Source organism: Oreochromis aureus, linkage group 4 (genome assembly GCF_013358895.1).
Source record: "Oreochromis aureus strain Israel breed Guangdong linkage group 4, ZZ_aureus, whole genome shotgun sequence".
Lineage (NCBI taxonomy): Eukaryota > Metazoa > Chordata > Actinopteri > Cichliformes > Cichlidae > Oreochromis > Oreochromis aureus.
The window spans coordinates 15,670,854-15,692,702 of NC_052945.1; the positions used below are offsets into that span (position 1 = coordinate 15,670,854).

Consider the following 21,849-nt stretch of genomic DNA (forward strand, 5'->3'; position numbering starts at 1 on the left):
AACTGCAGTGTTTGTGTTTTCTAAACTCAGGAGTCTTGGCTAAAGAAAGAGCGGCAGGGTGATTTAAAGAAATCCCCTGTCAACATGTGAAGCAATGCAGATGTAATGTTTCATTTTTCTGTATTGTTGCCATTTTTAATACCACCCAGCCAAATCACCATGTTCACATGTATTCTGCTTTGCTGGAAATCATAACGCAAAGTAAAGAATCAGATCCCAGCAGGTACCATGTCAGATAGTGGTAGGGTAAAATGGACTGCGTGCTATATCTCAACCACAAAGGGAATGCACAGGAAAGCAGAGTAGCAAACAAAACTAAGTAGCCATGAAACAGATTGACAGACTTATCCAGTTAAAACAGCTGTCAGTGTAAAGAAATGTTATGTTTTGTGTGGAAAATCAGCTTTAAAGCTAACATTTCTTCTCTTTTAAAACAATCCCCCCTCCGCTCTGAATGGTATCAGTAGCTCAAAAGCACTTCCCAAAGCAATTTCATCTAATGGCAACAGCTTTGTGGCCCCATTGCAGGGAAGTGAATCATCTTGTTATCCTCCCCACCAGGCTCCTGTGGCTCAGCAGCAGAATGAGGGGGAGAGGCACTCAACTGCCCCCCTGCCAGCCACACATCTGACAATGCAGCCGGCTTGCCAGACTAATATTAGGCTCTGACAATCACATTTGCACAAAAACACACGCGCGCACACACACACACACACACACACACACACACACACACACACACACACACACACACACACACACACACACACACATGCCCACGCGCCCTCACAGCTACAACATGGAAGTGCACTTTTAGCCCTTTACTAATGGATGAATCTGCCAGGCAACATTAACAGCCACTTTGTACATATGCATGATGAGTATACGCGAAACATCTGTGCACAAAAACACCCAAAACGTCATCATCACACTTGGATCTGTTACTGACTGGCATGATCCAGTCACTCACAGATTGAAGAGGGGGAAGAGGGTGAGGCCCTCATGTTAAAGTTCATCTATGGAACAAATGTGTTTAGGACAAGCTTGTTGTACCTTCACAGAAAACCATTATGATTTGACCAGTGTATGAGGCCAGTGTTTTATTCAAAAGCCTTGAATTCATAGGTGCATCACCTGAAGCGTCAACAAGAAAGAACATTGAATTGTTCCCGTGTCAGATTAGTGGATATTGTGCAGCAAGTCCTGTGAAACTAGAGAACAGCTTGCTTAAAATGGGCACATCACTGAACACCAGCTGATGAGATGATTTAAAAACACTACCATAAACACTGCCATTACAAGGATAATTGCTGTCAAACCCAGTGATGGTTTTATCTGATTATGTAACTTCCAATTACTTCATTATGGCCTGATAGAGAGCTACAGATGGTTTTACCAAAATCACCTCCTGATTTGCAACTGGTGCTGCAATTTAAAATGTATTAAAATGAGCATCCATTATCTTGATGGACTACTTTATCTTTTATTTATTCCCAAAGGAACAGTAACAGCAGTAATTGTTGACAAACCATTGCATTTATTTGGTAGGAAGGCCATCTTGTGGTTATTCTCTTGTAGCCTTTAGATTTGGTCTTGGTTTTCTCTCTAGGTTCCAATTTCTGTAATTTAGGACTTATGATGTGTCACATACTATATCTACATTTAGGAAAGATGATCTCTAATGTGAAATGACATGCAAACCAGCATGTTTGGTATTCATTACCATGAAAAGTTTCCTTGAGGAATAGTATGAACAATGATTTTGCCAGCTGCTGGAGATTGCCTTCTGATGAATCTATATCTTCAACATTTGCAGCAAAATGTTGGAGATTTTCTATCCTGGTGACACCTACAGGATGATCAGGCTGGCTCTGTGATTTGTTGTTATCCTGACCACTTTCTGCATCACTTACTGGACAGGCAGCAGAGCACTTGTCTAACAGACTGATTCAGCTCTGACAGTAAATCTTTCATACCTCACGCAATAGCTCTCTACAGTTAACACATCTGTCTGGCAAAGCATCACCTCATGCTTACAGTTTATTTCAAGACTGTGCTGTCAGAACACCTTACACTCTTACACTTACCCACTGTATGTCCTCTGATTTTTGCTATGCTGCTTTACTACAGTCAGTAAGCTAGTTTAAATTCTTCTCTTTGACATATTTTACTTAGCTGTACATTATTATTTCATGCTTTTTTTCACCTACATCAGACTGACAACCTGTCCTGAATAAACCCTGGCTCTTGCTCTGCGACTGCTGGGATAGTCCCCAGCCCCCAATGCACCTGAAGTGGATAAGTCGAAGAAAGCAAATGGATGGATGGATGGATGGATGGATGGATGGATGGATGGATGGATGGATGGATGGATGGATGGATGGATGGATGGATGGATTTCTATTTCAGTTCACTTTTTTAAAAAGTATTTATTTTCATTCCAGGTTAATTTTTAGCCAATTAAGATTATTGTTTGGTCATGTCGTACTCTGTTTTGTTAAGCTTGTATTCCGTGTTTGTTTGGGATAAAGTTTATCCTATCTTATTATCCCTATTGTGACATACTACTGCCCTTTTCTCCATAGTTATGTGAATTTCTCAATTATTGGAGTAATAAACAGATAGTTCGATGGGACTAGCTATTTGAAATCTATAATTTAGTTGAAATTCGTCATTATTCAGCTACATCTTTTATTATAGCCAAGTTTAATAATTTTATCAGTAGCCCTTCCGCTGTGATGAAAAGCCTAATACTGTGAAGATACGGAATTTTTTCTGGATCATTTTTTTTCTGTAGTCCTGTGCGAGAACTACAAATCTTAGAGCATCCTGTAGAGTATCATGTGATCATCGAAGGGGCGGAGTTAAACGTAGTTTCGCTCTGGACCTCCGCAGGGTGATTTTGTAGCTGTTGGCAGCTTATCACGGTGCAGAGAAGGTTTGTTGCTTACGGCATTGTAATTTAGCATTATTTAATTACATTTTGTGAGCGAACACAGACGTGGGTCCTGGTGTGTGGCAAACCGCTGGTTTCTCAAATGTTAAACGTATTTTGTGGAAATGTTATGTTAGCTAGCTTACAGCTAACTTGGCTAGCATTGTTCAGTAAAGTTAGCTGTGGTTGTTAAAGTGATGCTCCCACTGTGGGAAGCTAGAGGACGAACTCTCGGGTTTAACCTTCGTGTGATGATAAAAGGTGGTTTTACAACATGATCTGTGATTGGAGGGCTTCAGCTGATTTAAATCACTTACGAGGCTCTCCTCGTATGGCACTTGCTTGCTCATTGTGCGAGTTATGCTTGGAGTCTCCCGGTAAACGCCAGAAGGCCTGTGCTGTGTTGTTTGAGCTGCTTTTTGTTTGGCTGCATTAATTTAGGTCACACCTGCCTGGATGCTGCTTATCTCTGTAAACCAAGCCAGCACTTGCCCGTCTGTGCTCTATCAGTTTTCACTCTGACCTTGTCTTATCTTTTTTTTTCTTACAGTAAATCAGGTCAGAGGCTTTAACCTGCTGGATTTAAGTGCAAAAGGCTTTATTTCTTTGACCACCATCATCATTATCTCAGGGACGACAGCCACTGTGAAGAGGTTATCAGCTTCACTTGTTTCCTGATTAACCTCTGTGTCATCTTGGGTAAGAGTTAATTCTGCTGTTATTTAATGTACATCTAAATATCCAAGGGATATTTAAAATGGTTTTGGTGTGGGTAGTATTTGAAAGTAAGTCAAAACACCATAAACAGACTTAGCTTTATGATTATGGACCTGATATTACAAACACTTTATTGTAAGTTAGGTTTTGTGGACTCTTAATCACGAATCTAGGTAAACTGTTTTTAATAGTGTAATGTATTGGGCTCATTCTATGTCAACTGACCCAGTGCATCCAGCCTGATGATTTCCGATTTCCTTGAAAAACTTCCAGCGATGATAGACTTGAATTTTTGAAATTCTTTATTCCTGAAGTCACAGTAGCAGATATTTGGCCTATAAATTAGAATGACATGGTGTAAGTAGTTCTCTAGATTCAGGGCAGTCAGAGGTGGTCAGGCTGGGAAATGTTCTTAAATTGAATTAAATTGCTCTACCTGAGCACTCAAAGCACTTTATACAACTTGCCTCATTCACCTGTTCATACAAGCACTTTTTTCTATGCTTTTTCTACTGAAGAGCTTTCTGTCTAACACTCATGCATATTCATACGAGCAACTTAAGGTTAGTATCTTCCCTGACGATACTTGGCATAAAGACTGGAGCAGCCAGGGATCAAACCACCAACCCTCTGATTAGTAGATTACTTGCTCTACCTCCTTTTTTAATTGGTGTTTTTTCTTATATATTGTGAGATAGATGACAAAAGGAAAAAAAAATCATCTGTCAGCAGGAAGGTACAGAAACTACTAGGTTTGATTTGAAGTTGCTTTGTTGAGAGACAGTACATGACATTTTTATTCAGGATCGTGAGACAGAACATTTTTCGTGGCAGAGGATGTGTTTCTCTCTGTTTGTCCTTTTAGCTATTGTACGCTATTAATTTTGTGTTTGGATCTCGAGTGCTGCAGTGAGCAGTGCAGCTGTACGGCTTCTTTTAATTATCTTAAAATCAACACTCTACCTTGACAGCATATAGATTAAAAATTATGGACCGTGATAATACTTTTTAATGTGACTATACTGCTTGTTAAATGCTTTGTTCTGATTTTTAGGGTCAGGAAACGTCATCTCACCAAGTCCCTGGAGAAGATGGAGACAGCAGGGAATGTGTCCAATGGTGCAGGGCCTGTGTATGAGCAGAAAGAAAAGACCCTCAGGTAAAGCTGCTTCCAGTAACATAGTATCTGTGTTAATAAGATTTTAAATTAATAATCCTGCTTCAGTTTTGTCACATACACAACAAACCAAACTTCCTTTCTTTCTCCAGGCCAGAGGATCTGTCTGAGATGCTGGCAGCAGGGACCAAGCAGATTCACGAAAAGGCTGAGAACACTCAGTTTGTGAAAGATTTCCTCAGGGGGCGCATCCGCAAAGAGCTCTTCAAGGTGAGTGTCAAGAAGAAAGGTAGACGATGTCCTTTTTTTATATTAAAGATTACTTCACAAAGCAAAGCCTGCAAATAAATGTGTTATAGAAAACTGGTGGAAAGAAGAACACAAAGCAGCTCATGTTACACTTGTGCTTGAAGAAGGGCAGGAAAAGGTGTCTTTTACACCAACTTTTCATGTTTGTTTCCCTCAGCTTGGTGCGGTGGCGCTTTACTACACTTACACGGCCCTGGAGGAGGAGATTGAAAGAAACAAGGATCACCCCCATTTTGCTCCTCTTTATTTTCCCGCTGAGCTGCATCGCCACGAAGCTCTGGCCCGCGACCTCGAGTACTTTTACGGTCCAGAATGGAAGAGCCAGACAAGCTGCTCAAAGGCCACCCAACAATATGTGGACCGCATCCATCAAGTAGGGCAGGAGGACCCAGTGTTGCTGGTTGCACATGCCTACACCCGCTACATGGGGGACCTATCTGGTGGGCAGGTGCTGAAGAAGGTGGCACAGAGAGCCTTGAAGCTGCCGCCCACAGGAGAGGGCTTAGAGTTCTACCAGTTCGATGCCATCCATAGCGCCAAAACATTCAAGCAGCTGTACCGAAGTCGGATGAATGAGCTGGAACTGGACATGGAAACAAAGAAGAGACTGGTGGATGAGGCTGTGAAGGCTTTTCTGTTCAACATTGAGGTGAGAGGCCAAGCAGAAGGTGCGGTTGTTTTTCACTTTGTGGAGTTTTCTGATAGAAGTCTTAAACTTCAGTAGTTTAACAAGTGTGTCTCCAGTTCACCTGTTTATACACAAACGCATTCAAACACCATTGGTGGTGGACGTGCAAGGTGTTCTTCTTTTTCAGTAGTGTAATAAATCGGGGATCCAGCCATCAACCTTATGAGTTTTCCTCTTTCCAAGTATTTGAATTAGTCATAGATGTTTCATCTATCTGTGTTATCCAACAACAAATCGTAGACTTTATATTTTAACCTCACATGCTTCACGTTTGTTCTGGCAGGTGTTTGAGGAGTTAGAAGAGATCGGCAAAACCGTCCAGGAGGATGTTTTAGATGCTGGCATGCCCGTTCATGGAGCAATGGGTGGAGACATCAGCAAATGTCCCTACTACAATGCCAAAATGGGTAAGTGTACTGCCATTGTAAATATATGTAAGTGATACTCTTTCTTGTCACTATCTAAGCTTGTGTCTGGACCTCCTTTGTGTCACAGCGGCATCAGGTGGAACGGCATACGTCCGTCAGCTGGCCATGGCTGCTCTCAGACACCCGACAGGACAGGTCCTGTTTGCTACTTGGTTTGCTGCCTTGGCTGGACTGGTTGCGTGGTATCTGATGTGATCTGTCGCTCCGTCTGCCATTCTGCTGCTGTGTGAAAAGAGGACTGTAACAGGAAGGACAGTAAGGACACTGAGATCTTTCCACGAGCTGTGGACTGTGTCATAGCTTGTGGTCCAAGTTTATTTATTGTTACATATTGCATAATAATGTAAGCTTACAAAAATATGGAACAGTTAAATTCAAGCACATCTATAGGACCAATATAATTCCATCCATCACACTAGATTTATTCATCTTTTAAATTCTCTACCTCCTGCAGTATCCCTCCAATCTGTGTCCTTCCAGTTGCATTTGGTCATATCTTAAGACCTCATGTAGATCTCCTATTTTCTTACTGAAGTGACATTTCGTCCCAAAACTGTAACTGGCTGTTCAGTATTTATTGCTTAATAATAAATTGAACATGGAATGAGTTAATTGTGCGATTAGTAAAGTACGCTGTGCACTTTAGATTTCTGCTGTGTTGATTTCTACTAAAGCCTTTAGTAAGAAGATTATTTGGAAGTGTAAACTTTGACTCCTCGTATATAATTATCTTTATTTCTGCACAGTAATTCAGTTGCAAAGTTAATGGAAAACACCCAAATTTCATTAATCCATTAAACTTCAGCTTCAAATATTTCCAAAAGGTTTGTTCTTTGAGACGGGTAATAGCAGCTATAATAAAAGATGAAAGCTTGATTAATAATCAGTCTTCACATACTAATAATATATACAGGATATTTTAATCTCTCCTGGTGCATGTTCACTTATATAATTTCTCTGTTTTCAGAATTATGTGACAGTGCACCTTGTATTTGTTCAAAAAAAACAAAAAACAAACAAACCTGCCTGTTGGTTTGATTGCAAAGCTTAACTATCCAATTTGAATAATTCACTGTAATAATTCAGCTTTACCGGCGACGGGAGCCTATATTAGGACAGAGGTGCGTGCAGCTGTTTTAAGAGAAAATTGTATTTTTGTACTAATGACGTTTCATCCACATTTTTTCATCAGATGAATTTGTGCGAATACCTTCAGCAGCTCAGCACTTATTTATGTATCCATTCGTTCTGGATGCATCAGTATGCGTTGTGAATGTACAAAGTGGGATCATCACCTATATTAAGTTTTATTTTATTTTTTTTAAGCACAGAGAAGTGTGTACTGTACGTATTTTGTGGTTGAAGTATAATCTTTATCCTAACACAGCAACGGTATTTTTTTAATTTAAAGCAGTTTAGACACAGAGTACCAAAAAAACAACAACTTGCTGATAACGTTTACCCAGCATCACCTGTGCAGTGTATTTGCACCACACATTCATTACATAAGTGGATGTGCAGTATTTTATTTTTTTTTTATAATAGATAGATATGGCAAGGAAAATAAAGATGTTTTTTTTTTTTTTTGAGTCTCAGGTTCATGTTGATGACAGATGGCTTTATGCATCATATATGGAGGACGAATACAGGGATAGGCTGATACGCTCCTGTAGTTTCCATGTAATACCATTTTATAATGCTAGTGTCAAAATGATTCAGTAGTTTTGGACCTATTACCATAGATTAAACTTAAAGTGTGTGGAGTGATTGCCTGAGTCATGTGTATTTCTAATTTTCTTGCATTTTCATTGACTCTGCTCTTAATCCTTATCTGTATCTAACTGGAGCTTTACTAGTAACTGGCTAGAGTAATCTCTTTGTATGAGAGTGGGGAAAAACTGTATGTTATGCTTTCAGTAATGAAAAAAGATGTTTTTCCTTTTCATGGAGAAATAAAACATTCTTTTTGACTCGTATTTGCTCCTTTGTTTGTCTTTTCTATCATACAGCTACAGTAAAACATGAGATGGATTTTTTGTATACATTCATTGTCACCTAAAGGTCTACCATAACAGCTTTGATAATCCCCAGAATTTTGATATCGAAACTGGCACTGAGTCAGACTTTATTGGAGGCACTCGTGTTCAGTATTCCACAAATTTAATAAAGCTTCTATGAACTTTCATTTCTCACCTACATTGTAATTATAACCAAATGCATTCTGCCTAATTCAAAGTGCAACCCTGGTTGTGCTTATTGTGCCTATATTAATACTGCTGAGTAATCGCTTCAGAGCAAAGGGAGTTAAAATGTTCTTCAAAAACTACTTGAGAGAACATGTTATACCAGAGGAAATGAATTGTAAGTGCCAGGTTATGTTACTCAGTGCTGTCCTCCACAAAACGAGAGAAAACAGATGGAGGGTATGCCTGCCTGTTTGGATTTTGAATTAACGTTTAATGTAGACACACCTTTGAGAGATGCTCCTTCATTTTCTCTCATCACCTTTTTGTTGCACAGGGTAATGTAGACACTTTGTGTGGGAATGAGAGTTTACTCATTTACACATAAAACAAAGTGAATGAGCTGATTGCTCATACATAAGACTAAAATAGGGTATAAAGAGTCAGAAAAAAGTGAATAATTTGTACAGTTTTGGCGGATTACACACGCTAAATCCTTCATCTGCATGGAACCCAGGCTCTGCAGGATCTTCCTTCTTATCCTGCTTGAAGTGTGTGTGTGTGTCTCTCTCCAGCAGTAATAGTGTTTTGGTACCCTGCTGTTGTCTTTATGTTTTTGAGCCACACAGTATTATCAGTGAAGGATAGATATTGTTGCCTTGCACAAAAACCAATTGCAATTTCACAGGGTTATTATAGAAGATTAGTCAACCCTAAAATCAACAACACGAAGCCTTTCATCTGCCTGTAGAGGACCAGAGCTTGAGAATCACACACATTCCATCCCTGAGGGGTTAAGAGGCAAAATTAAAACTAGATCTGAAAAACAATATATAAAAACTAGAGTTTTGGAAAAAAATAATGAACTTGAAAAACAGAGGAACTGTCTTTAGTTTATCTTAGGTTATATTATCTAAAGTTTTTGCCAATTATTTCTTACAGCTATGTAGTACAGCTGTTAATACCTGTGCTTTCCTAAATCTTGCCTCAGACAAATGCCCTCCACACAATAAAAAGATGACAATGTCAACAAAAACTGAAAGTGTAAAACTGCCGGAGCAGTAGCGCTGTAATGAATCTGTGTTTACAGGTGTACCTAATGAAGTGGACAGTGCATATACAAAGACGTGTTAAACATTAAGGTGCAGACAGAGTCAAAGCATTGTGAACTTTATTTTTTCTGTACTTTACATAAAAGTTGTTTTTTTTCCAGGCCCTAGCTTTATTAGAGCTGTACAGTATCTCTCTTCTATATAGCACATTGATGCATTAATGTATGCTCTACAGCTGTTTATGTACATGTGGACTGTGGTTGAGGATTAAAATCAATTTCTCTCTCAAAATGCAACATGACAGATCAGAATAAATCAGTTTTCACAGTTCAGGAAAGTCTGACTTTCCACAGTTCGATCTTCTATGATAATGCTGAGACTTTTACTTTCCACTGTTGACACACCTCCTGCCTACCACAGCAAACTTTTAGTTTGATGTTTATCCTGTCAGGACTGGCAGCGCTGAGGAAATGGAGAAGCCCAAGCATGAAAACACAACTGATGCATACAGAACTGAAAGATTAATAACAGGATTGTTTAACCCTGAATAAAACTTCAGACTGCACCTGAACTCTTTGTGGATACCATAACTTATTTGTGCGCATGTGGATGCTGTTATCACCGTTATGTTTCTCTTCTGACAAAGAATGGAAAATCAGAAAATGAGAAAGGACAAGTGTTTGCTATCACCATTGCTTCTATGGATGCTCAACAGAGAGGGGACTGGCCTCTTGTTCCAGGCTCCACGTTGACAGAGGTACAAAGTGCATAATCCTCTTGGTTTTTGATACAGGGCTGGGTAGGTAGGTCTGTAATACTCCATCCAGAACTACAGTTGTCCAAATCCCAGTATTCCTCTTTCCGTTGTCCTCCTACTTGTCTTCTGACACACTCATGGAGGCTCTCAGTTCATGGAAGATCTTTTACCTTGAAAAGGAAGCAAAAAACAAACAAAAAAAGAACTTAAGACAACAAGAAAAACAGCCAAATTGAAAAGATAAGGAGTAGACACCTGATACATCCCTAAACTGGCTAAATGCATTGTGTTCTTATGCGACAGCCACAAACCAGATAAAGTATTATAAAAGTATATTAAAAAAAAAAAAGTTTACTGTTTGTGAACAACAGCATGTGAAAAGGTTCAGTGGGAGATGAACATAAATCAGTAACCAGTCCTAGCTGGTTTGTGGCTGTCAGGAAGAACTAAATAATTTCCTTAATTTGGAGAAGCAGCCCACTTGTTGATTCAACTCTGCCTTCTTGTCATGTTTTCTTTGCCCTGCCTCAGACCGCCTACCACTGCTGCCCCCACCTGGACAGAGATTGATACTCCATCAGCCAGGTTTATCAACTAGGCAGAAATTCCTTTCCTCAATCTTATTCCAGTGATCCAGAAGTATGCAGCAAAAAACAGAAGAAGGTAGAAGTAGGTAATGAAAAAAGTAGGAAACCAGGTGAAGCTGTCTATGTACCTGTGGTGGTGGCAGTGACACCGTTTACCGTCCCCTCTATGTCCGTCTCATCCTCAGCGTAGCTCATCAACAGAGCTCTTTGTCTATCTGTGAGATTCCTGTACAGGAAGACATGGTTTTAGCTTTATTGTGATTTAATACATTTTTAAATTACACTGCAAGGATGTCAGTGCAGTCTTACTTGGGTATTTTAATTTTGACGTGGATGTAGTGATCTCCAAAGCCATAGCCACTGACTCGAGCAATTCCCTTCCCTGACAGGCGGATCCTCTGGTCTGTCTGGATGCCCGTAGGGATCTAAAGACAAATTCAGTCAATTTTTACACTGAATGTGTTTGAAATGTTGCCCAAATATTTGGGTAACAAGAGTTTCTACTCACAGATAAATTCAGAGTTTCATATAGGCCCTGTGTTCTCGCTGTGCCGCCCAGGATGGCTTGCGCCACGGATACGTAAAGGTCAGAGTGGATGTCTGCGCCGTCCCTCCTGAATATGGGACTTTTTTGGACCTGGTCACAATCACACGACAATCCCATTAAAGAGGCTCAGAAGGAAACCCTTCTGGAAGGTCTGGCTGTGAGATTAGCATTAAATAGCAGCAACTGATGCGCAACAAATACCCACCCTAAATGTGATGAAGATCTCCTTCTTTCCAACCGGCATTCTCACTGTCTGACCATCCTCCACTCCTGCAGGGCAAAATATGTAATATTAAATAAAACAACTTTTAATTTGAACAGTGGAACGATCCATCTCAAAGAATAATCCCATCAAGATTAACACCAGCAGGCTTTAAAAGGTAGAGGGAGGAGATGTTGCTTAAATTTATACTTTAAATTTTTAAGATTAAATGTCCATTTTGTTTTTCTGGACTAAACACCTCAACACACAGAAACTATCCTCCAGTCTACAACTACTTAATTATACATTTAGGACAGAGCTAATTAACTTTTTGGCACAAGACCTATTTCAATTTAATATGCATTACTATATGGACAGAAAAGGGGCCAAAATAACCCTGATTGCATCACTTGAGTTACAATATGTATTTAACAAGTTAAGAGTAATTTTATCTTTGCCTTCTTTCAAATTCTGAGTGATTAAACTATTTTTGACTCAATGTTCATCAGTGAAGCTGCACTTTTAGGCAATGTTTTAATAACTTTGTGAAACAGCCTACAGCAAAGCTTGCATTGGCACATGGTCCTGCTCATTAAAAAATAAAGGCAAACATATCCTTGAGGTATTTGCAGCATGTAAACAGTAGTCAGATAAACAGACTTGAGTGTGACTGACCTGCAGGCACAGGAACCATCACTGTCTTCTTCTGTTTGGTTTGTCCCGTGCCACGACAAGAGTGGCAGGGGGTGGAAATGACCGTGCCTTTGCCACCGCAGCGCCGACATGTGGAACGCATCACAAATGGGCCAGTGTTTACTGTTTCCTACAGTGGGGAAAATTAATGTTTAATAACACACTTGGAAAAAACTAGATAGAAATGAGATGAACTGATTGTTGGAGCTCTTACCATGCCAGAACCATTGCAGTTGTGGCAGTGTTGCACCTTAGTGCCTGGCTCGTGGCCTTTACCATCACAGCGCTGGCAGGCTGTTTCGATGTTAACTGACATCTCTTTGTTGACCCCCTTTGCTGCCTGAGTAAATGTCAGCTCCATAATGTACTATGAGAGGGAGGGAAAACAACAACCAAAAAAACATGTAAGAAGAGGAAATTTTGATTGATAAAATAAAACTGTTTAAATTAGAATCAGCTGAGGAACCCGCTCGTCTTCACTTCACCCTATTTTACAATATCCCTCTAACCTCCTGTGGCTGATCAAATATGGCGCCGAAGTCTCCAAAGCCCCGGCCTCCAGAGAATTCTCCAAAGATTTTCCGGAAGAGCTCCTCTGGATCCACGTTGCTGGCATGTCCACTCCAGTAATGCTGCCCTCCACCCGCCTGACCTGCATCAAAGCCTGCTGTGCCATATGTATCATACTGCTTCCGCTTCCCTTCATCACTAAGAACCTATGAAGAACAAAGTAAGGTAACAATGGTAAAACGTGGAGATGTTTCATAGGTTTCAATGAGCAAAGCAAATATAGAGTAGAATTAATGCCCAAAAACAAACCTCATATGCTTCAGCCAGCTGAGCAAATTTTTCCTTGGCTTGTGGGTCATCTTTGTTGGTGTCAGGGTGATACTTTTTAGCCATCTGAGGGACAGCAAACATGAACACACTGTCAGCTACTGCAAAGACTTGCTCAGTGCAAGCTGTATCTCAGGCAGGAACAGACCTGGTAGTAGGCTTTCTTGATCTCCTTCTGTGTTGCTGTGCGAGGTACCCCAAGAACCTGGTAAAAGTCCTGTTTGCTGCTGGCAGGGGAACTTGTGTGAAAGGCCTGAGTGTAGACAGCGTTTGGTGGTTTGAGGCCTGGAACTGTTCAGCAGGGTGAAAGGTGTGAGTACAGTTTCAAGACATTTAAAGAGAAATGCAAACAAGTGAAAGAAAACAGATGGAGGACAGTTTTAATGTAATACTTGGATGCATCTACAACCAAATAACACTACAGTGTGGATCTGAGAATGTGTGGTTGTTTGTCTCTCTGTTAGCTCTGTGATGGACTGACAATCTGTCCAGGGTGTAGCCTATATCAGTTGGGATAGGCTGTAGTCCCACTGTGATCCTCAGAGGTATGTGTGGATAAATGAGATGTTTCTCCAAATGCAGTGGTGCATTTTTAACTAAAAAGTTCAAGTTGTGTCTCATCTGTCCACAAATCACTGTACAAGAAGTACTGTGGATCATGCTAGATGGTTTCCTCTGTGGGATTATTCCAATAACACAATTCTTGAAAAATAAGATGTGGAATAAAAATGTAAGTAACGGTGGATATTTCTGTAGGTGTTTGTGCAACTGTGTCACTAATTAGCGTGTTTAACATTGTTTTCTGCGGTTAGTTACCGGGTGTAGGTGACAAATAATGCTAAAAGACAGGAATGGAAAGCATACTTAGACTAACTGACAGAAGATTCTAGAAACAACACAGATCCCTAAAGCCCCCTCCGAATGTGGGGCATGTGAACTAGTCAAACCGACGGGTCTAATGTTAGTGTTAAGTTATTGACCAGGCCGAAAACTACAGTCTGACAGCAAAATGTAACACCGGCGTCGGCCTCCTGCAAACTGAACTTAATGGCTGCAAAGTATGCAAGACTGACTGCATTACATTTGATCAACTTTGAGAGTCCATCATAAAAATGCGCCGGTGTACAAGCTCGTCTCTTCTTCAGTGTTTGCTTGAGCTGTCATAAGGGCACTTTTATTTAGCTGTCTTACCCTGCGTCATTCGAGTAAACTTCAATTACAAAACAATTAGCCTAGAATAGCCTAGCCTAGCTAAGGCTACTACCATATGGCTAACACAGCTCTCACCTGACAGCCCTCTCAATGTCACCGCTTTCCCCACTCCGCCACACACCACGCTCCCACCGCGCCACAGGTTTTCGGCCCCCAGTGTAGAGAAACTCCGGACTTCTCCATGGCCAGAGCACACAATAGCACTGACAGCTCTCCGCTGTCCTGAAGACACGGCGACTGTAATCCAACGTGAGGAGCAACGAGCGGCCGACGACGCCATCATTGCTACACTGGCCGCCGCTCCAGACGATCTGCGCATGTCCAGGAAACAGTGGGCGTCACCCACTAAAACCCCCCAAAGATATTCTGTTTAATCCGAGATGTCACTCTCTCAAGAAAAAAATGAGCTTTGAAAATTTAACTTAAATCATCTTTTCTTTTTTTAAAAATAAATTCTGCTTAAGAAGTCACATCATATAAATCACGACCGGCTAAAATTATTCAATTTCCCCTGATTTTCCTCTGTATATCGAACATAACAAGTGACAAATGAAAGAGGATGCACACCTTTTGCAACACGGCGTAGCGCGTGAAGACAGCAACACATCCAGAAACAAATATCCCGCCCTGTCGGACAGCTCCGTGGCGCAAAGCGAGCGAACACTTAAACGGCAAGGCTGAACTGTCAGCTGTAGAAGGAACCCTCCTTTGCTGAGTACCAGCCACCTCGACACAGACACCCGGAAGGCACGAAAGTCAGTTTGAGAGGGCAGCATGAATCGCTTTAAGACCTCAAAATTCAAAAACACCACTCCGAAAATTGCCAAGAAAGATGTGAGTAGCTTGCGAGCGACAGAATAGGTGCAGATTTGCTAGCTAGCGTTAGCGTTGGTAATTAGCTCTGTGGTGTGCTCTTTTGTGGGGAACGCCTGCGTGTTTGCAGGGGATGTTGAACTTCCTGCATCTGGAAATCTGCACAGTATTCAGAGCAGGAGATGCAAGTGTTCTGTGGGCTCTTAGTGAAGACTGAAATCATTGTGGTTGCACACTGCTGTCAGCCGTGATAGGATGCTGCGGTGATGCACATCACCATACTTGTGTTAAAATAGCTTATTAGCTCTTTGCTGCAGTATTACTTGGTTTTGATTGCTCCGATTTTCAGCCAGTGGGGAAAAATATAAAATTTCCCCACTGGGAAAGGAAAATAATAATAATATAACTACCATATAACTACCACAGTTGCCTCTTTTTCAGTGATAGTAGTCGTGCAGATTGCAATTGTTGACATGTCTGGACTGGACTTCAGTGTCTTGCATACAAATCTGGACCAATTTTTTCTCAACTTTAAACGCCTAAAGCTCTGCTTTCTGAGGTGTATATTATAATGTAATCCCCAGCCTTTTTTTTTTTTTTTTTTTTTTTTTTTTTTTTTAAGCTGAGGGCAGTAAAATAAAATCCTTGGCATGCACAAAAACAGTGGTATCTCTCCAAATCTGTGCTCGGGGTTTAAGACAGCAGGTGGTGCTTTGCTCTTGTGAATGTTAAACTAGCCCTTTGCACCGGAGAGCAGATTTAATGTGAAGTCATGTGTCTGTGTGCTGACATTTTATACTCAGTGCAAGGGTGTAATGTTGGTCAGGAGGAGATGCAGGCTTATGTGGATAAAATGAGAAAAGAAAGCAATTTTATGTCAAAGCGACTTCAAATCGTAGGCCTGCAGAGGAATTTAAAAAAGGTAGTGAAAGAAAGTGACCAGTGAACATAAAGTTGTGTCTTTCAGATGATATAACTAGAAGTTCTACAGACTATCAGTCATTGTAATAATCAGCATTATATGTGGTGGAGGAGGAATTTAAGTTATATTAAGTCATATGTTGGGATTTTGTTTTCAACTGAAACGGCCTCTAGTGTGATGTATTTGCATTTGTTGTGTACCTCGCTTTTGACACAAACATGTCTAGTCTTGTTGCGATAAATGCAAAGAGTGCCATGAAATGCATGAACAGAGCAGCAATACATCTCCTCAGCAAGGCTGTTGGAGCTGTCGAAGTGCCCTTTGGCGGCTGAATGACCATCAGGATTGCTCTTAGTTTCCTGAATAGCAGCGCAGCAGTACTTACTGGAGCATGCTGTACAGACACACTTTCCCCTTGCTGCTCTTTCCTTGTTAATGTTATGAAAGAGTTTTAAGAGTTCTCTGCTGTGCAAAGCAGGGAGGACTTCCACTTCCTTCCACTCATGCGTGTATGTGTGTGTGCTCTCTGTCAGATCCTTCCTGTTTATTGCAGCGTTTGCTTTCTTTTTCTTTTTTTATGGTTGTGACAGTGTGTGGCTTAAAATTATGAAACAAAGAGGAGATGGTTGTCTTTTTTGCATTGACTTATGCTTGTGCATTATTAAACCCATGCGTTTCCACTAGGAGTGGATCAACAATGTCCGTGCTGGCTCCTTTGCCTGCCAGGGCAACCACATCAAAGCAAGTTCCAAGCTGGTGGCTTTCAATACTGAGCAGGCTGGTAAGACTATAAAGGTTTGGCAGAACAGTAACATTCCCTTATACAGTGCTGTGAAAAGGTATTTGCCCCCTTCCTGATGTCTTAATTTTTTTTGTTTGCATGTTTGTCACACTAACATGTTTCTGATCATCAAAAAAAGTATATTACAGAAAGATAACCTGAGTAAATACAAAACACTTTTTTAAAAATGATGATTTCATCATTTCATCTCCCTAGCCCTGTCTGAAAAAGTAATTGAAAAAGTAATTGCCTGCAAACTGAATCTAACTGTTTGTGCCACCCTTGGCAGCAAGAACTGCAATCAAGTGTTTGCAATAACTGGTGATGAGTATTTCACATCACTGTGGAGGAATTTTGGCTGATTCTTCTTTGCAGAATTGTTTTATTTCAGCCACATTGGAGGGTGTTTGAGCATAAATGACCCGTTTAAGGTCTTGCCAAAAGATATCAATCAGGTTCAAGACTGGGCCCCTCCAAACCTTTCATTTTGTTTTTTGAGGCGTTCAGAGGTGGACCTGCTGGTGTGCTTTGCATCATTGTTTTTTGGGTGTGAGCTGATCGCCAAACATATGAATTGTCGATGCACTCTCGGAGTAATTTTGATGTGCTGGCCAGATAGGATGATCCCTGACATTTCCTGTCTGCTGTACATGTCCACAGGTGGAGGCATGCTGGGCCTGTCTTCAGTCCAACCAGGTTCAGATGGCCAGCGGGCTGTCACGCAGATTTCCTGCCATTCTGGTAGTTTTTTTTTTTTTTTTTTAAATCCTTTTGATTGCCAACTCTTTAAAAACACAAATCACATGAGAAATCTACATGATCTTTCTCAGAAGTGAATGTAGACACATGACCTGGTTCTAATATCTAATGTTAATTTCTATTAATTAATTTTCCCTCTCTCCTGTCAGATCTTGTGACTGACATGGACTTCTCTCCTTTTGATGAGAGTCTCCTGGCAACATGCTCAGTAGATGAAACGGTGAGCTGTTCAGTGTCCTACTTCTTTCTGACCTTGTTTGTTCTTCGTTCAGATATACTCATAAGCCAACGTTCCATCGTCTCAGGCTTTGTTATTCCTGCCAGGACGAATTGTTTTTCCTATTTAAACCTTTTGAAGACTCCTTTCTGTCAGCCACAGGTGCCCCAGCTTACTGGAATGTGCTGAGCGGGGTCCTGCATCTTCATACTCAGCAGCTCGGTTTACCTCACAGACCTGTAAAGATATGCAACTTTTGCCTCACACACGAACCAAAGTGATCTGCAGTGCCCCACATCTGCAAAACACTTTCTCTCCTCTTATCTTTTGCCAGCACGTCATATTGTTTCACCAGCTTGGTTGTGCTGAGCAAGGAAAATGTCTGGGAAACATGATCTCAATTGTGTGTTTTTCCTGACTTAACTAGACTTTATATAAACTCTTTTTCATAAATTTTCATGTAATCTGATCTGTTCGAAATATAACATGAGTCCAGACCCCAAATTATTCAACATTTAGAGACATACGTCATTTGACGGCCTGGTTGATGTTACACTTTGATATTTTAATTACATGCTGTTTTGATCTTCTTCACACAGTTTGTTCCCTTTGTGAGGCTATACAACCACAGCTCCTGCAGTCTTATGGTTGTTTAGCCTAGCCATGACCTGTTGTTGGTGAGGGAGAGATGACAAAAAACACACTGTGGAAGAGAGCCACACAATAATAATACTTAATGATTAAATGCAAAGTCATGTATAAACACATAGTGAGTGAAGAAGAAACCCTCAGTGCATTATGGGAATCCTCCCAGCAGCTTAGGCCTATTGTAGTTTAACTAAGGGAGGATTCAGAATCACCTGATCTAGCCCTATTGTTTGTTTTGCTAAGAGAAGGGAGAGGGGGAGAAAAGGGAAGGAGGTTTGTTTTTTTTTTCCCTGAAATGGATACAGAGATGGGAGGAAGAGAGAGAAACAACCATTATCTTCATTTTTAGTCCTTTCGTGTGCGCAGGTGAAGCTGTGGCGTTTGTGTGATCTGGCGCAGGAGCAGTCCAGCAGTCCAGAGCTGACCCTGCAGCCAGGTCAGGGCAGGCTCGAGCTGGTGCTCTTCCACCCCACCTCCTCTGGCTTGCTGGCTGTTGGCACCACTAAGTCTGCTCAGATTTGGGACACCAACTGCCAGGAAGCACCACTAGCAGGTAACTACAACCAGCAACTGAGCAGTTTTATTTTTTATTTAAAACAAATCTCAAAATCTTTGTTCGTACATCATGTGCTGTGCTGTTTTTCACATTTAACATTTCAGTCTGTGTCAGTTAGTTGTCAGTAAATGTGCTGCATTTTGTTTCTGTGTGTAACAAAAGTTTATATATGGAGTGGAGTGAAGTGGTTGCCCTTTTTTTGTGTTGGAGACTCTCACTGACACTGCCTACGTTTTACAGCCCTGTGGCTCTGTCTAAGTGCTGGAGCAGCAGAGGTAATGTTTTGGTTTGCAATCCTGGCCCCAGTCTCCTTGGACTGGCCTCAGGATACAATCACTATCCTCTGGCCTCATCTTCCCCCCCCCGCTCCCCCCCAAAAAAAATAAAAACCCAACACACACACATATACTGTGTCCCTCCTCCCCCATGACAGCTGGCCTGGCTGCTGCTGCTCACTGCTGATCCAACCTGCCACCGTGTCTTTCATTGCCCTCATTTGTATTTTCTTTCCATTTGTGGTCAAGGAGCAAGATCTGAATGAGAAAATGTGCATCTAAGTGAGCGTGTGTTTGGGTTCTTGTGTTTATTCGTTTGTTTTTTTGCTCTTCAATTTTACTTTGTGTGTCACTGTCTTAACAAGAGCACCCTTCATTTTTTTGTGTCATGGTGAAATAATTCACACAAGCTGTGCTGTGATCACTTATGGCACTTCAGCTTACACGTGCCATGCTTTTAATTTCTTACATATGCCTACACTGGTGAAAGGTGTAAACCACTCATACTTTTATTGATGTGTTTTCTGAACACTGTGTGCTTGATTTATGGCCTCATCTCTTCCCTGCATTTTCCTGAAGTGAGCTCTTTACATTGATGTGTGTGTTTTGTTTTGCTTCTTTTTTGTCTTGTCTGTGTTTGTGCTGTCAATCTGTCCTGACTTCCCCCTTTTTTCCAAATCATTTTAACTTTCTTTGTCATTGTTTTGTCACTGTCTAATATTAACATTATTTCCAGTTTTTAGCACTTTAAATGATCCATTGCGTGTTTGCAGTTCTAGAGCAGCACGGTGACCAAGTGCAGAGTCTTGGCTGGAAACTTGATGGATCTCTTTTGGCTTCCTCCTGCAAGGTGAGGACAGCTCAACCTGAACAGGATGTTAAGTCTTAGTCAAAACTAAGCCAAAATGCAGAAGCACTGTGTAAAAAAAAAAACTAAGGAAACCCCGCGATTCAGCAGCTTGTAGAACCAGCTGTAGCAGCAATAACTTGAAGTACTTGTTTTTTGCATGACTTTATCAGTCCCTCACATCATTGTGGAGGAATTTGGCCCACTCAGTTCATTGAGGTTTTATGGGTATTCTCTTATGCACAGCTCTCTTAAGGTAACACTATAGCATTTCAGTCGGGCTGGGGTCTGGACTTTGACTAGGCCATTGTAACACCTTGGTTCTTTCACCTTGGATCATTGTCCTGTTGCATGATGCATGATAGAAAATTGGTCAAGCTGTCAGACAGATGGGCTCACATTTGAGTAAGAATACTTTGGTTTACAGAGGAGTCCATGGTTTACTCAGTAACTGCAAAATGTCCAGGCCCCGTCACTTCTAAACTAGCCCAAAGCATCACCTCTCCACCACTGTGCTTAAAAGTTGGTATCACATGTTTGTGCTGATATGCTGTGCATGTTCTTTTTAGAGAGGAAAGACATTCTCCCAGCAACCCTCCCAAACCCTTTTACTGAACTTTACCATTTAGTATGCTAACTGAGGCCTGTAAAGTCTAAGATAGAGGTCTTGGGTTTTTTGCTGTTTGTCTGAGCATTAAAGTCAGTTCACCCCAAGGCCAGTACAGTCTGAATTTACTGGGACTTTCACTCCTGGTAAAATTGGCACCAATCATGAATGTTTTCCACTTCTGAGTACTTTTGCTCACTGACTTCAGATTGTTTGGAAATGACTCTATAACCAGATTGATGAGCAGCAAAAACTGCTTCTCTAAGTTCAGAGAAATTGATGTCCTCTTTGGACTAATCGAGCAAACTGCCAACATTTCTGCTTTTATGGAGGTGCTCACACTTGCTGATGATTAATTAATCAAGTACATTTGATTAGCAGCACGTGGCTGCTGCTTATTCTCTTAATTCCTATGGAATCAGTAAAGGTGTTTTTAGTTTTTCACATACTGCTTCTGCATTTTGACTTTGTTAAATATATAATGGTGTCACATTATAATGATATATCGTGTGATGTAATTCATCTGAGGTTGTATTTACTAAATATTAAGACCCTCTTAGGCACATATTATTTTTATTAAATCCTAATGCATTAAATTATAGACGTTAACCATAGACATACTTTCTTTTTATTGTGACTGTACATAACAGTGAATTAAAGTGAATGCTGTAACCCTCTAATATATGGATGGAGGGTTGATTGCTCTAGTTGCAGTTGGAGTTTGTGACCACTAGATGCAGTCAGTGTCTCACACTGAGTGCAGCAAGCCCCACATTGAACATTGCTGCACTTTATCTGTTTATATGAGTTTATTTCAGAAAACTGTTAACACGGGTCAAACTCATAAAAAAGGGTGGGGGTCACATTACACATTAGATTAGAAACTGTTGAGCAGGTCTTTAGAGGGGAAAAAGGGATAAATTTGGAAAGCCAATTTTACAGCAAAAGATGTAATTTACCGTTTATTAATGTTTTTGGCATCATTATTAACGTATTAAAACAGAGGGCCTGTGGAGATTTTCTTCATCACACTGGAAACTTCAGTCTCTTGGCAATAAAGGCTCTAATAATGGAAACAAGCTGCGTGCAAAGGATAAATATATCAAGGCCTTTGTTTTGTCTTGCCCCCACCTGACCCCTGAGCCCCAAACCCAATAAGA

The 21,849-nt window shown here is 40.8% G+C and overlaps 3 protein-coding genes across 4 annotated transcripts in view; 2 read left to right on the plus strand and 1 right to left on the minus strand.

Annotated features, from left to right (window-relative positions):
* The first annotated feature begins 2,861 nt into the window (after positions 1–2,861).
* Positions 2,862–8,170, plus strand: hmox2b (heme oxygenase 2b). The gene is made up of 7 exons (XM_031741291.2): positions 2,862–2,938; positions 3,486–3,634; positions 4,707–4,811; positions 4,922–5,039; positions 5,236–5,727; positions 6,050–6,173; positions 6,262–8,170. The coding sequence occupies exons 3-7, from the start codon at positions 4,744–4,746 to the stop codon at positions 6,387–6,389; spliced, it is 930 nt and encodes a 309-aa protein (XP_031597151.1). The 5' UTR covers positions 2,862–2,938; positions 3,486–3,634; positions 4,707–4,743; the 3' UTR covers positions 6,390–8,170.
* A 1,361-nt stretch (positions 8,171–9,531) lies between these two features.
* Positions 9,532–14,584, minus strand: dnaja3a (DnaJ heat shock protein family (Hsp40) member A3a). Its single transcript, XM_031741305.2, has 11 exons — positions 14,340–14,584; positions 13,201–13,343; positions 13,035–13,118; positions 12,725–12,931; positions 12,430–12,582; positions 12,198–12,345; positions 11,526–11,590; positions 11,282–11,410; positions 11,083–11,198; positions 10,902–10,999; positions 9,532–10,356 (listed from the first exon to the last, which is right to left on the minus strand). The coding sequence occupies exons 1-11, from the start codon at positions 14,581–14,583 to the stop codon at positions 10,334–10,336; spliced, it is 1,410 nt and encodes a 469-aa protein (XP_031597165.1). The 5' UTR covers position 14,584; the 3' UTR covers positions 9,532–10,333.
* A 328-nt stretch (positions 14,585–14,912) lies between these two features.
* Positions 14,913–21,849, plus strand: part of LOC116321429 (mitochondrial import inner membrane translocase subunit TIM16-like) — a 112,610-nt gene continuing 105,673 nt past the window's right edge. Inside the window, exons 1-6 of one of the 2 annotated variants that reach the window (XM_031741276.2) lie at positions 14,913–15,098; positions 16,684–16,780; positions 17,441–17,521; positions 17,689–17,759; positions 18,771–18,957; positions 20,009–20,085. In XM_031741276.2, the coding sequence (XP_031597136.1) occupies positions 15,039–15,098; positions 16,684–16,780; positions 17,441–17,521; positions 17,689–17,759; positions 18,771–18,957; positions 20,009–20,085 (573 nt within the window). In that variant the 5' untranslated portion in view covers positions 14,913–15,038. The remainder of the gene's footprint in view (positions 15,099–16,683; positions 16,781–17,440; positions 17,522–17,688; positions 17,760–18,770; positions 18,958–20,008; positions 20,086–21,849) is intronic. The other variant, XM_031741278.2, reaches the window with a different exon arrangement.